At 38.0% G+C, this 14,440-nt stretch overlaps 1 protein-coding gene across 1 annotated transcript; it reads left to right on the top strand.

The window, feature by feature from the left end:
• The first annotated feature begins 230 nt into the window (after positions 1 to 230).
• mgarpb (mitochondria localized glutamic acid rich protein b) lies at positions 231 to 14,209 on the top strand. The gene is made up of 6 exons (XM_008407483.3): positions 231 to 1,010; positions 4,461 to 4,561; positions 5,837 to 5,909; positions 9,035 to 9,364; positions 11,129 to 11,842; positions 13,359 to 14,209. The coding sequence occupies exons 1-6, from the start codon at positions 938 to 940 to the stop codon at positions 13,394 to 13,396; spliced, it is 1,329 nt and encodes a 442-aa protein (XP_008405705.1). The 5' UTR covers positions 231 to 937; the 3' UTR covers positions 13,397 to 14,209.
• Positions 14,210 to 14,440: the final 231 nt, after the last annotated feature.

Here is a 14,440-nt window from a genome sequence, read left to right as displayed (position 1 = left end):
TTGTCATTGAGTAAACTCAGACTTTTTTTTGTTGCAATCGTTACTAAAAATAACCCCCAAAAAAGAGTTACAATCAATAGCTCTCCAAGGCTTCTGAAAGGTTTTCTACAAACTTTTTTCTTTTTTAAACTTTCATTTTACCTACAATGGATTATAGGAAATAATAAGGAAACAGATGAATTCGTGTCTGTTTACATTCATTCATTCTGAATGACATTTGTGCGGGTGAGACGCATCTATTTTTCAAGAAAGATTTATGTAAGGCATCAAATAAAATGTGGTACAATTTAAAAAGAAAAAGACAATACTACAAATCAATGCATCAAAGTGGGACGCATAAATAATTTTTAAAAAAGCAAGAAAAGGTTTGAAAGAGAAAAAATGTCACCTCTGACTGATATGGTTGAAGCAATGATTATTTCTGGCCTGTGCGCCTCTTCTTCCTCTTCTTCGCCTCCCTCCATTTGGTTTGGGCTTTGTCTCTGACATCAGCGTTTCACATCAATACTCTGGCACCGTTTGCTCCGTTATGCAACTACAGTCCGCTCTTTCCGTGCAGACGGTTTGGTCTGTAATCCGTTTGAAAAGCAGCCTGCGGGCTCTCTGAACCTCCTCACCCTCACACATGCAGATCGACGGTAAACACAGATCACTTCCATCAATCTACTCGGTGACTATCAAATGAGATTTAAGAATTCAGCTTAATATCTGCAGAAACATACATTCTTACTTCCAAGAAGATTATTTTTTTTCCCCCTTGTCCATTTGTAGTTTGAGATTTTCACCTGCAGAGGGCGTTTTTTTTTGTTTCGGAGGGGGTGCTGGTGTGCTCTTCATCCCGGGCATTACACAGGAGGAGAACGCTGCTGCTCATTTATCTCCAAAGAGCGACTGGAGGGAGACGCGTCGATCCACCTGCTGCTGAAAAGACATCAACATGTTCTGCAGAAGGGCATTGCAGAGAGTCGGGCCGCTGGCACGGTGGCTTCTGAGGCCCATATCCAAGAGCAGTATGTTGTTTATTTACCACTGTCTGGTAATTTAGTCTAATTATCCATTCATTGGAACTGATGTACTTTAAAAGAAGTCGGGGGGAACAAGCTTGATGTGTTTTCGTCATTTGGGGGGGAAAACAGCGGAAGTAACTTTTAAAAGTGTGATTTAAAAAAGTGATTATTACTAGCTCTATCAGTTTTTAGGGTTATTTTTGGAAAAGAGAATCTTAGCTGGTTTTTAATGTGCAGAGTCTGAGTGAAGGAGGTGTGTCCTGGATGGAGAACACGCAGTTCTTGCATGCATGACAGAGGTTTGCAGCTAAAACTCTTGAATTGTGGATAAAATGTTTCAAACCGTTTCCATATATTGGTTAATATTTGCAATTTTTTATTTTTTATTTTTGTTAAATTGTCATTTTCCAATATATATATTGTGAACTATCTTCTGTAGCATCAGTCCAAATATGGGAATCATGCAACAGTGATGGGACTTTTAACATTGTGCACCATTAGCATGTCTCATTCCTGAATACAAGCATTTTGGAAGCGTTGGAGCTGAACTGTTCTCTTGTTCCTTTTCTATCTTTGTACGTGCTTGCTTCCTCTGACCGTCCTTTGCGTTTGGAGTTTGAGCTTGTGGAATCTGTCCTGAGGGCGAGAGGCAGCTTTAATTTCCTGTTTCAGAAAATTCCTGCAAACCTGGCTGGAAAACAATTTTTTGTGTGACTTTCTGATTTAAACAAAGACGACAGAGCTGGATGCAGGAAGCTACTGTCCTTGCAGGCTGTTTTCTGCCTGACACGCGTTCATTTTTACATGCAGCTTGAACTTGAGGAATCCACAGGGATTAACTGATTACCTGTATAAATAACCTGCGCATGGAGCTGATGTGTCATGGGTATTAGAGCAGGAGGAAGGACAGATGGCTACAAAAGCATCCACGACAGGGCAATATAAGTAAACTTTACTTGGAAAGCCGTGCACAAAAATGGAAACCCTGAGCTTTAAATCCAGCAGATCTAGAACAATAACCATCTCAACATGCCTGCTTTTTTTCCTCTTTTGCTAAATGTGGAGCAAGAAAAACAAAACAGCTTAGTTTTCCAATTCTTGAATCTGTTGCTCAAGTTAAGATTCTCTGTTGTTTTGGTGAGTTCAAGATGAACTCTCCTTCACCTAAAATGCCACATAGATTCGGACTGCCTGGCTCAACAAGAGCAGGAGTCACCCAACATCCTTTCATGGCAACTTTAATGCTTGTGCAGCACTTTTCTTTTGTTGCAAAAAGTGGTTTTTACTACCAAAAAGCAAAACAAACTAATCAGACTTTATTTATAGAGCACACAGTAAAATGGAATGAAGAGCTTTTACAGGCATTCAAACAAACATGCCAACAACACTGAAGAATCGCAAAAGACATAAAATAAATCACGTATTAATAATCAGAAACGGAACAGAAAATAGACGATCACATGTAAGAGATTTTAAAATCTAAAGTGATACTGAAAACAACATAAAAGATAAATAATATTAAAGACCCGACGATCAAATTGAAGATGCAAAACAACAAAGCAAAGACAAACTCTGACGTTCCTGTATGGACAGTAAAAAAATTTTTAAATAAAATAAGGTAAAATTTTGAAAGTCGAAATGAAAGTCAGGCTAAAAAGAAAACATTAGCTGATCTCAAGTCTGAACAATGAATGTAAAGATGAGTTTTAGTTTTAATTTTACATACCAACCCAAAACCTTCATCACAGGAGCTGAAGAGTTTGTGTGGTAAAATTAAATAACTTAAAAACTACACTTTAAAAGCAGTTCTGAAAAGCACAGATAAAAGCAGTGAGATGTTAATTTTCTTCTTCCTCCTCCTCAGCATTCTTGTTGCTGAATTTAGTTGTCCCACTTTAAACACTCACATTTGCATTAGGTTCTTACAGGAAATGAAGCTTGGAGGTGGTGCGCCGGTAATGACCTTCCCGTGTGAAACCTGAAAAAAGCACACCGATTCCCATCGCACCAGCTTGTCTAATAACAGGTTGACGCGATGAAAGCAGAGTCAATACACACAGATCAATGTATTAATATATGCATAAATATGTAAAACAAATGTAAGAATAATATACTGGGAGAGGAAGGGAAAATACAAGAAGTAAGATCTAATCAAATCAAAACCTTAAAGAACAATACAAAAAATCATCTAAGCTGTTCTCTTTAGGGAAGAAGTCTGAAAAGACTAAATTAAAAAGCTTCATAATTCATAGCTGTATTTTTAAAAAGTGTATTATCTGCGACACTATTTGGTAAAACCAACTGATCACCTACAACCCGCTCACTGTTGATCTTCATCATTCACGGTTGGTCTTTGTTGATTTTTGCTGCACCATCCGAAACACACAACATGCAGAACATGTTCTGTTTTCTTAAAAAATTTTATAAAATTCAAACATCTCTGATCAGGAAGACTCCTCAGTCTCTCCCTGTGGAGGGTTTGTCGGCACATCTTTCAGCAGAATTGATATTATTAATGTTGTACAGTTTGTAATAAAACAAAACACACTGCTGATAGAAAAAATAAAAAAATAAGCTTTCATCTGCTGATGCATCACAATTAATGAACTCATTATATTCATTTTGTATGATATGTGGAACTTTGTGAAGATTCAGTGTTTTATAAATGGAGGAAAGCCCCAACGGCACATGTGAACAAGGAAGACGCTTCTGTCCGAGCTTCACATGCAAACTCCCCTCTCCCGAGGAAGCAATGTGCCGGTTCTTAAAATGACTTCACCCTCTGCTGCAACTGCATCCATTAATATGCTCTTTGTCTTGTTAGAGAGAGATTAGGCTCTGGCAGCGTCTGCGAGAGTCTTACCTAGGGCTTTGTCTTTCATATTGCTCTTGGTGACGTTTAACAACAGCACAAGAATGACCCACTAAAAGGGGCTTTCAGCGGAATCACTGCGGATCCCTGGAGGGTCACAGCGAGTTCATGAGTCTGAACCCGCTGGACGAATTAGAAGTTGTTTGTTTTGATGCATCAGTCAGGAAGGGTTTTACTGTTTGCGTTGGAGTTAAATTCAGGGACAGTTCTGTGTTTAGCTTGGCTGCTGCTAAATCTTTCCATGTCCTCAGTTACAAAGAGCTTCGTTGTATAACTGGATTAAAGGATGGAGACATGCTGTAGCTGTCACAACGCAACGTATGATGGAGTGACTGCTTACTGAAGGAGGAAATCGTGTTTTCTGCAATCTCTAACATTTTCCTGTTGATTTGATTTGATTCTATGTGTTTGTGGGGCTTAATAGGTGAATGGGGATAAAAAAATACTCTTTGTTTTTATTTAACAGGTTTTATATTAGATAAATCGTGGAAGGTGTTGAATAAATAATAATTTACCTGCTCACTTTTTTTTGGTTTGTGCATTTTTCCAAACTCACTCTCTCAATATGTTGTGTTTCCCAGCTGCCCCGGTGCGACACATGGCCTTAGGCGTTCCCGGAGGATCCACCAACTTGGCGTACGTTGTTTTGTGTGGAGGAGGCCTTACCGCTGCAGTCGTCTATGTGAGCACTACAAAGATGAGCAATAACAAATGTTGTCCTCAGCCTGAGAACCTGCTGCATATTATAATTTTTGAATTTAAAAAAAATCTCCTAATTTGAATCTGACACAGAATCAGTGAAGGGACCTAAAGATTAGAGTGAACAAGGGGTTTCAATCTCAAAGACCACTATTTTCCTGAAAGAAAATAGTGGTAAAAATTTACAAAAAACTGGTCAGGAATTAAAATAAATGTTTGATTCATAAAGAGGTTCACACGGATTATTTAGGGATATATAAACGTTTTTCGGCGTGTCATTTACTGAAATTAGATTCTGCTTTTGCACCTTTCTTTCGTTTTTCACAAAATATTTACATTTTAGCATCACTGCATTTTATGTTTTTGCTAATCTCTAATGAATAAAACTAGCAGTCTTTTACCATAAATTTCTTCCAAAAAGGAAGAAATAATATTAATTGTTCATCTTAATATTTATTTTTGTTTAAGCTGTTCTTTATTTCATTTTTTTTCCTCTTTAACTTTTTAGTAAAACTACCAAATGAGACGTCTCCCCTCACAACTAACCAACATGGATAACTTTTGTTCCTTCAGTCTCAGACTAAGTTACATGTGAAGTAAATTAGATCATGTCACTCATTCATTTCACTGTAGAAGGTTATTATTATTATTAAGTGATGATTTATCGGTGTGGTCTTGGTGACAGAAAAACACGTGCCATGTCTGAATAACTGCAACTAAAGTTACAGTGACTTTTGTAACTTTAGTTGAAAAATCTCATAAAAGCTTTTTCAGATGAATTTGTACAAATAAGGAAATATGACCACGGAGCTACTCAATATGTAACGTACCACTTGCTTATGAGATCTCGAACCATTGGCTATTTTGGTTGAAATAATAGCTTAGCTTGGAGCAGGAGCAATGCAGCAAGAAGTTTGCCTGATTACAAAGTAAAAAAATAAAAAATCACCATTCTTAGGAGATGAAACATAAAGGTTGTATTTTGGATTGCAGGATATTTTTCTGGGGTCATCTGGAGCCAGTAAACATGTGACCAGAGTGCAGGCTGGACTCCAGACTTCACCTCAGCTTTACACACTGGAGCAGACACACAGAGGCTGTTGTCTGCTCAGTGATGCTTCAGTCATGAACATAAACAACAGAAAGTCTTGTTTCCTTGGAGAATAACAGCACGTTTCTGCTGCCTTATTCCATGTTGCAGTGTGATGACTGTTCTATACCAAGGTTAGATTATAATGTGCGTTTCTCTCGTTCTCAGGCCTATAAAACAGTTAACGGTGATACTGAACGTTACGAGGACAGACTGGCCAACATGAGCTCCGAGGAGAAAGGTAAAATCAGCTCATTTTGTAAAAAAATAAAACATGCACAGTGTCCCACAAAAACAGTTTCTATGGAACCTTTCTTTTTTACATTTTATCTTAATGTTAAAGTGTTTTTTGGAGATTTTATGTGACTGACCAACTCAGATCTGAAGTGGAAGGAAAGAATAAATGGGTTCAAAATTTTTTTTTAACAAATAATAGTTTTAAAAGTGTGGCATGCGTATATATTTGCAACTTCCCTTCCACTGTGACTGGCTTTCTTCTCCCATCTAACGAAACACCCCCACTGCATGCTGATTTTTATTGTATGGATGATATTCAGGGTGATGTAATGGTACAAGTGTTTCCCAACAAGTATTTCATGTTAGCTAAAGAATTAGATTTTGGTCTCACGTGCACAGAACGTGTCTTTGCTGTGACCTTTATTGGACTTTTTTGAAAGATAAAATCAGAAATCAGTACAGAAAACACTAATGGCTCTTATCACCAAACATTAAGATGTGCTGTTTTAAGTTCTACATACCAGCAGTGAATAAAGCTAACACTGACATCGTTAAAAGCCTCACAAGAAACAGGAACTCTGATCGCCTGCTGCACATCAGCTCCTGGTTGCAGGAACTGGAAGAGTTTCATTCGCCTGCTGTGGAAGAAAATAAGAAAATAAACTCCTCCTGGTTTTACACTGGCTCAGTCAGCTTAGCTAGCAGTGTGATATTTTTCTGTCCAATTATATTTTTACATTTTTCCAGTTGTGCTCTTTTCATACTTGACAGTTTTTTGGGTTGGACAAAGAGCTGCCTAACATCAGACCTTTCATAGCTGCTTTGATAACTGATGACTTAAAGTAATCCTCTATAGTCTACTCATTATAAGAAAATGTGTGATTCCATTATTATCAGTGGAAGGTAAAAAAAAGTCTTTTCAATTTGATCAGAGAATGATTAAGGATAGTCAGATACCCATCAGAGCTGGGTGTAAAATCTACAGTAAGAAAAGGCATTGAAATGGTTTTGTCTACAGATACAAAAAAAAGTTGGATTCAGAATAGGAGCATGAACTGGAAAACTGCTAAGTTGGCTATAACCAAATGATTTGAGCTAAAACCCAGTGAACTCCAAGCAGCATCTGTAGAGAGTTGCACCAAATGAAGACGTCCCATTCAGTTGAGGTGCTGCACGAAGAGCAACCTCTAAATTCTCATGATTAACTTGTTTGTGGAAAAGCACCAGGGCGTTCGTTGTGAAGTGACTCTGCATCGCTGAGTAGCTGTCCGGTTAAGAAAAGAGACGCACGTTTGAAAAGTGCTAAAGCAATTTGAAAATGAGTGCAGTGAGCCTGAAAACTGTTTTTCAGAGCAGCTTCTGGCTGCTCCACCCAAATCTCCGACATGGTAGAATGACTCCTCTCAATGGCTTCATCGTGCCTGTCCGTTTGGATTTGTGTCTGCGAGCTATTTTCTGCTCAGCTTGCAGAAATGGTGGCTTTGTGCCCTGAGCTACTAACTAGTGCAAAACCTGATGGTTCAGATGTACCGTGGAAGAGTTGCTTCGGCGAAATGGAAACTTTAACAATTTGGATGCCGATGTGGGAGAGAGTTTAAAGTTTTATTCTGTTCTCATATCTGATAAATGGTGCAAACATCTCTTTTTTTTATAGCTGCAATTTAACATCTATGTTTTATTATATGTCAATATATTTAGGTCCTGATGATGATCAGCCTCTGCGTTGCTCATAAATTGAACAGTTTAACAGAAGCTGCTTTGCATTTTCAGACTGATAAGACATAGGGTGCTGACCCAACAGAACCTGCACAGTCAAAAAGCTTCTTGTGCTCAAATGATATCTCTGTTTGACGAGCTGGTTCGTGGGAGGCAGTCGGTGGAAAACTACTTGACTCTAAAAGATTATACGGGGTCATTTTTATAAAAGTTTACCAGTGGAAGTTCTTTTTTCTGACCATCTGAAACACCTTGCAGTGTCTCATCACGCTGAAGCCGGTAGTCAGTCAGTCTCACTCTGAAATGAAGATCCAGTTTTTATCTAATTTCCTCTGGAAACATGAGCAATGGTGCTCAGAAGTGCCACAATTCCAGGTGTAATGTACGGTTTACATATACACAGATCTATAAATGTATGATTTATGCTTATACAGTATTCATGCGGTTTTGTAGTTTTAAGCTGTCACATATATGAATGTTTATTTGACTAGCACAACAATACTGTTACTGTAAAAATTGGACCCAGTCATGAAAAATGTGAAAAACATTTTGCAGCTAAATTCAACGTCCTAGTAAAAGGTCAGAACTGTGAAACAACGCCACCTTCACGGACAAAGAGGATTTACGGGTCATGTAGCAACTCAATTTGAAATTTGTTGCCAGAAGCGAATTAAATTATATAACTAATGAAACAAAACAAAGTTTTTCATCCATCCATCCATTTTCTTTCACTCTTGTCCCTCAGTGGGGTCGGGAGGGTTGCTGGTGCCCATCTCCAGCTAACGTTCCGGGCGAGAGGCGGGGTCACCTTGGACAGGTCGCCAAGAAGTTTTCCATTCTTCAAATTTAGCTTTTGGAAGGCAAATCATTGGAAAAATATACATTTTTTGTCTTGAGATTGAGCTCACAATCTTCCAGCTGGTAAAACAAAAAAAAGGGAAAAAAAACAGCCAAACACTGGAACCATGAAAACACCAAAATATTTCAATTTCTGAGTGAAATACTACTATGACATCAGTGTTAATGAGAAATTGTTTCTGATTAATTTTCTCTTCATAACAGTGATGAAGATAAATCAATTGCTTTCTCCTCCTAACAGAGGAATGACACACAGGTAGGGTTAAACAGTAATCCATTAACCAGTTTACCAGCCTGCCTGTCACGGCCATGTGTCACTGAATTAGTTTAAGTAAGCTTGAATGCTTTACTGCAGAGACCAGTCACTTCTGTTTATCTTGTGTCTGTGGCCTTCTGTTTAATGTACAGAAACCTCTTCGTTTATTGGTACTCCTGGTCAGGAAATACAACAAATAATTTACTTTGGTCTTCTGAGACAAAGGTGAAACTTTTTGCTTTTTTTTCCAGGGACTCTTTCATTCACTTAACATTTGCTCTGAACCTCTTCATCCGCAGCTGAAGTCACATCAGAGGCTGCGTCGTCTCCTCCAGCCGAATCCGCCCCAGCGGAGGACGAACCGGCTCCCGGAGCTGAGATCACACCGGAACCCGTCCCCGCTTCCCCAGAACCGGCGGCAGAGACGTCAGCCGAGCCCACCAACGAGGCCAGCCCAGAAGAACCAGCAGCCGCCGAGGCGTCTGAGGCAGGTGTCACCGAGGCTCCAGCTGAGCCGGCAGACGCAGAGGGAGCGCCTGTTGCGGAGGAAGAGACTGCTCTGGAAGTCGGATCTGAAGTTGCAGCCGTGACGCTTGCTGAGGACGCAGCAGCAGCAGCAGAGAGCGCTGGTATGGCGGCCGTAGATGAAGCCCCTCCTGCTCTCCCTGCTAATGCAGAGACTCCCTCCGAAGCCCCTGAGCCTGAAGCAGTCCATGCTGCGTGAAAGTGGAAGCGCTCAGCGGGGTGCATCTAGAAAAGAAGGGCTTTTAGGATGTAGATGTGTTATATTCCTGATTCCCTGGCCTGTGGGAAAAGGACTCATGAACCTCATTATATTACAAAAAGTAAAAGGAACATGCTCTGGTTTATTTCTGTACAGTAGTGGATAATGTTATGCACACTAGAGGTTCATCAGTCCAGTTTTTCTGAGGCGTTTTTTTCTCTCTACCTTTGCTTCCACATTCCTGAAAACCAAATAATCTGATAATGTCTTGTTTTAATGAAAATTTTGGTTTGACTGTTGGGGGTGGGGGGTGGAATCAGCAATATGAGCAATTGAAAGAACCTCCTTGTGTTCTTATGGTGGCCTTAAGAGAGTGGCCAAAAAATCCTGCTGGCTCTTCTTTTTCAGACTAAACCTAAGGTAATTTTTTGCACAGCAACAAACAGGCAAAAACATAAATAAAGAATAAATAGTTTCAAATGTTTGTTTCACCTTCCATTATCAAATGCTTATGTTTTTTCTGTTACCACCTCTCTGTTTTGAATGATTACGCCACCTGGTTTCCATCTTATGAACCTTATCCATGTTATTATAAAATCTTTTCATACTTTAACTTTTTAAGTAATTTTATTATCTGTATCAGAGGATGCTGTAACTTCAATTTTCCTCAATACTGTGCAACGTTTATCCTTACAAAAAAAAAAATCCCTAATCTGTTTGGGTATTAAAAGTTGTTCTAAAAAACCAATAAAGATTCAAATATCACTGGGTCAAAAGGAAATTTGAAATGCTTTACTTCATAATTCAGCTGGATTTAAAAAAAAATATTTGTACATTTTATTGCCTGTTATTGAAAAAATATATATTTTGAACAGAATTTGGTAAACATCAGCACAAGCAGAACTGGTACTGGACAATTCTAGCTAAAAATCATGTTTGTTGGTTTAAATTTTTGTTTTTCCTATTTGAAATACTTTTAAAATACCCAATGGTAATATTTATGATTAAAGCTTACAGCGACATGCATCTCCATGCATACAGTCAAAAAATATATAAGTTATTAAGATAATTAGTAACTTCTTATTAAGTTATTATAGAAATGACTATATATATAGAGTAGTATTATGCTTGTTATGGTTTTGTAGCAAACACAAACTGCTGCATGTACTCCACAAAATACATGGAACATGTTGAAAGATAATTTCTAATATCACCTTGAATATTTTTTTGACTTATTGTACAATAATTAATCCTTTTCTGATGTAGGACCTCCAACATCAAGGCCCAAAATTGCACATTTACTGCACATATAAGCAAAACCTGAACCAGCTGCAATTGATAGATAAATGTTAGACGCACTTCTTAGACGGCGTTTAAGCATCCTGCTTTCTAATGCCGCTCTGGGCAACTGCCCATATCTAAAACTGCAACTGGGCACACGGAGCATGACCCAGGCAGGGAGCTCTCTATAGACCATCCAGTCATAGATATCCTTTCTTTGCTTATGTAATTATAAAATAGGTTATGTTTCATTTGGTGGAAACTTAAAATGCATGACATTTGTTGGTCTGATTTAAATCCTGGATAAAATATATTGTTAGTAGTTTTAGTTCTTGTGTTTTTGTATAAACTCCTGACTGGTTCCTGCTGTCCCACAATCTGCAAACAGCTGTACAGGCCTTGGGCGAGGAGCATCTGGGGAACGCTCTGCACCAAATGGAAGATGATGGAAAGGAGCTGAACAACTTGAAGGAAGATCACCAACAATATCCTCTAGAGACCACAGTGGAAACGTCTGTAGAGGCGGCTGTTTATATTGAAGAGCAGCTGTTTGAGGTGGAAGAGGTGCCACATGGTCTAACTATTGAAGAACTATCTGCTGACCGGATTCCAGCAGCTGACGCAGAGCAGGAGGAAGAAGAGAAGGAAAGAGCGGTTTCACTTCCTGAGGAAATCACTGAGGCTGAAGAAAACACTGCGATCCCTGACTCTCCTTCAGAGGAAACCGTCTCCTCTCCCGAAGACTCTTCCTCCTCTGGTGAGGCTTCGCCGGATGAGGAGGAGGCCGTCGTCACTGCAGAGGCAACACCGGAGGAGGAGGAGGAGACTAAATCTGAGCAGACCCCTTTGGGGTCAGTTGGTGAGACGACTCAGCTGGCAGCGGCCTCCACCGAGCCAAGCCTAGAAGTTCTTTCAAACATAGAACCAGAACCTCCATCACAGGTGGCTCCAGCCGACAAGGAAGAACCCTGCCACAGCTGCCACTCTTCTCCATCCTCCAGCAAGGAGGCGGCGCCACCTGCTGCTCTGGGAGAGGATCTGCTTGACATTGACATCGCACAAGAAGCAAAGGAGTCTTTTGACAAACCGTTGGCAAAACAAAGTAAGAACTCAGAGCTGCTGTTTGTTTGCATTTGATTCAGCCAAACGTGTAAGAACCCAATGCGACTGTAGGAAGGCAGACAGACAACAAGACAAAGTGTAACCCTCCACCTTAAAGGGCAAAAGTTAAAAAAATGGCAGTTAAAACAATAGCAAAAAGTCATCTAAATACAAAAAACACATTTACGCAATTGGTTGTAGAACAATAATGACACTTTTTAAATAATTATAATTAACGAAAAACAAAGTGTACGCATATTAATAATAATAACTACACAAGTAATTGTAGATAATTTTATGCTGGAAAAAAGAGATAAATGCATTAAGTTACTGCATTAAATGATTCACATGTGGGCTAACAATCATCTGGACATCTGTTGCTAATAAAGTGGCCAGTGAGTGGATGAAGCAAGTGTTCATTTTAATTTAATATGGAGTCAGAATCGTCTTTATTCTGTAAACAGAGCCAGTCATGTGAGAATGCCTATGACTGATGACATTTAAAGGAGATTAACTTAAATTTTGTTCCATCTGCCTTTACACATCTAAAACAAGGATTACTTTATCTCCTTAGAAACTTCAGATATTTATAGTTTTATGGCTTTATCTTCCAGTTTGCTTTACATCCTTTACTTCACTAAAAAATATATCAGCACTGTTATGTGTTAATTTAGTTATACACCTATACCACTTTATTATCTTTGCAATTAATTTTTATGGTTAATTAACTGGCTTGAAAGTTGCAATATGTAGATTTATGAATTAATCAGACAGAAGATATTTACTTGTTTGGATCTCCCAACAAGGTCCAATACATCTTTGTTCTTAATGTTTAAAAAAGAGAAATGCATAACAACACATATAGCTGCATCTAAAAAAAATATATATATATACCAAAAAGGTTCAATATTTTTGTACCTCATTTCAAAAAGTGAAATCATGTGGAAGGAAAAATTATGGTAGGAAAAAGTAAACCAGGTTTTAGATTGTTGTCAAGCAACATCCATTCTAGGATTTGGGGGAACTTCACAAGGCCCAGAGGCCCAATATTAAATAAATAATACATCATTAAATAATTAATTTAAAATATAGAATATGTAAATTCTTAATTAAATGTTTAAATAGTTAATTTAATAAATAATGTATTAAATATCTCTTAAAATTATTAAAATACAAACTTATAATAGCCGATGCAAATAATTAATTACATGTGTATTTAATTATTTTATGGATCCTGTTCTTGCACATCAACATAAAATAATTTTATGTCAGACTCACCAGTCAAAGCTGGAGTTTCATTATGTAAGCCTTAATCAGAACTACAATAAAATACATGAAATATTTTACTCCATGTACAATTAATGTAGTTTCACTTTCTGAAATGACTGACATTTTTTCAGCTTTTTCGGGATACTTACTAAACTGATTAACCTTGCTACTTTTTCCTAGTGAAAAACAATTCATAAAAGTGTTGTGCTTCCATCTCACATATTCTTTTTTGTGTTTGCTTGTTTAAGCCATTGAGAATGGAGTTGTGGTGACAGCCACGTCGTGACAGAAAGTGTGCCTTCCTCAAGCAAGCCTGGGCGCCAGAAGACAAAAACAAAAGAAGAGGAGGTCACACTCTGAAGCGTTGTCTTTATTAGCAGGTGTTATTATAGCTCTTGTCCACTAGGTGTCAGTAATGCAAAACTTTTTGAGACGTGGAATTCTAAGAGTTTTTAGGGAGTGAAAGTCTTTGATATTGTAATAAACAGTAGCGTGAGATGTTAGCTTTTCACCGAAGCAGACATAAGAGATTTCAGATTTGTATTACTGCTGCCCATACACCCAAGTATTTTGCAGTATTTATTTTGCAGTATTTAATTCTAAAGCACAGCTTTTTAAAGTTTGAGGTTTAAAATTAGGAAGTCACATGCTGTTAGAGACTATAAAACTTTAATGTTTCAAGAAAAATGCCCATATTTTGACGCACACTTCTTTTTTAAATTGTATTGTTTGTTTCCAGATGTTGCCCTGTTCTCCAATCAGATATAGTGATGGAAATCTGTGTATCCTCCAAATTTAACAGCTGTTAAAACAAAAACTTAGTGGCGAGGATAACTACCTACCTTCTCTTTGTCTGCCATTTTGAATGTAACTAAAGACTATATAGAAAAAAAAAATACTGTCCAGACTGGGACAATATTTTGAGGCAAGCATTGCATATCATATAAAGGAAGACATCAATGATTGTAGATGGGATGTTTATATGTTATTTGAGGTCTGCATGACTGGGACATAATGAGAAATGTACTTGGCAAGTAAACGATAGATGTGTCGTCATGGCAATATACTCATATTTCAAATAAAGTGGTGGACAATCTTGCTTTTTCTTTTTCAACATTCATTTGCTGTTCATATTTGTAATTGTTTGAACACCTGAACGAACGTGTCACCTTCAGAGATCCACAGGTATATATTAGCTGATTTCACTTTGACATTCTATGTCAACTGGGTATGTATTTGTATCAAGAGATAGTTAATTAAAATGTTATAAATTTTATTGTTAAAAATATAACTATTCAAAATTGAGAAACAGTCAAGAGCATAGAAAGTT

Source organism: Poecilia reticulata, chromosome 1, assembly GCF_904066995.2.
Source record: "Poecilia reticulata chromosome 1, P_reticulata-male-v2, whole genome shotgun sequence".
NCBI lineage: Eukaryota > Metazoa > Chordata > Actinopteri > Cyprinodontiformes > Poeciliidae > Poecilia > Poecilia reticulata.
The sequence above is the reverse complement of the archived record's forward strand: the minus strand, read 5'-3'. Positions and strand labels throughout refer to the sequence as shown.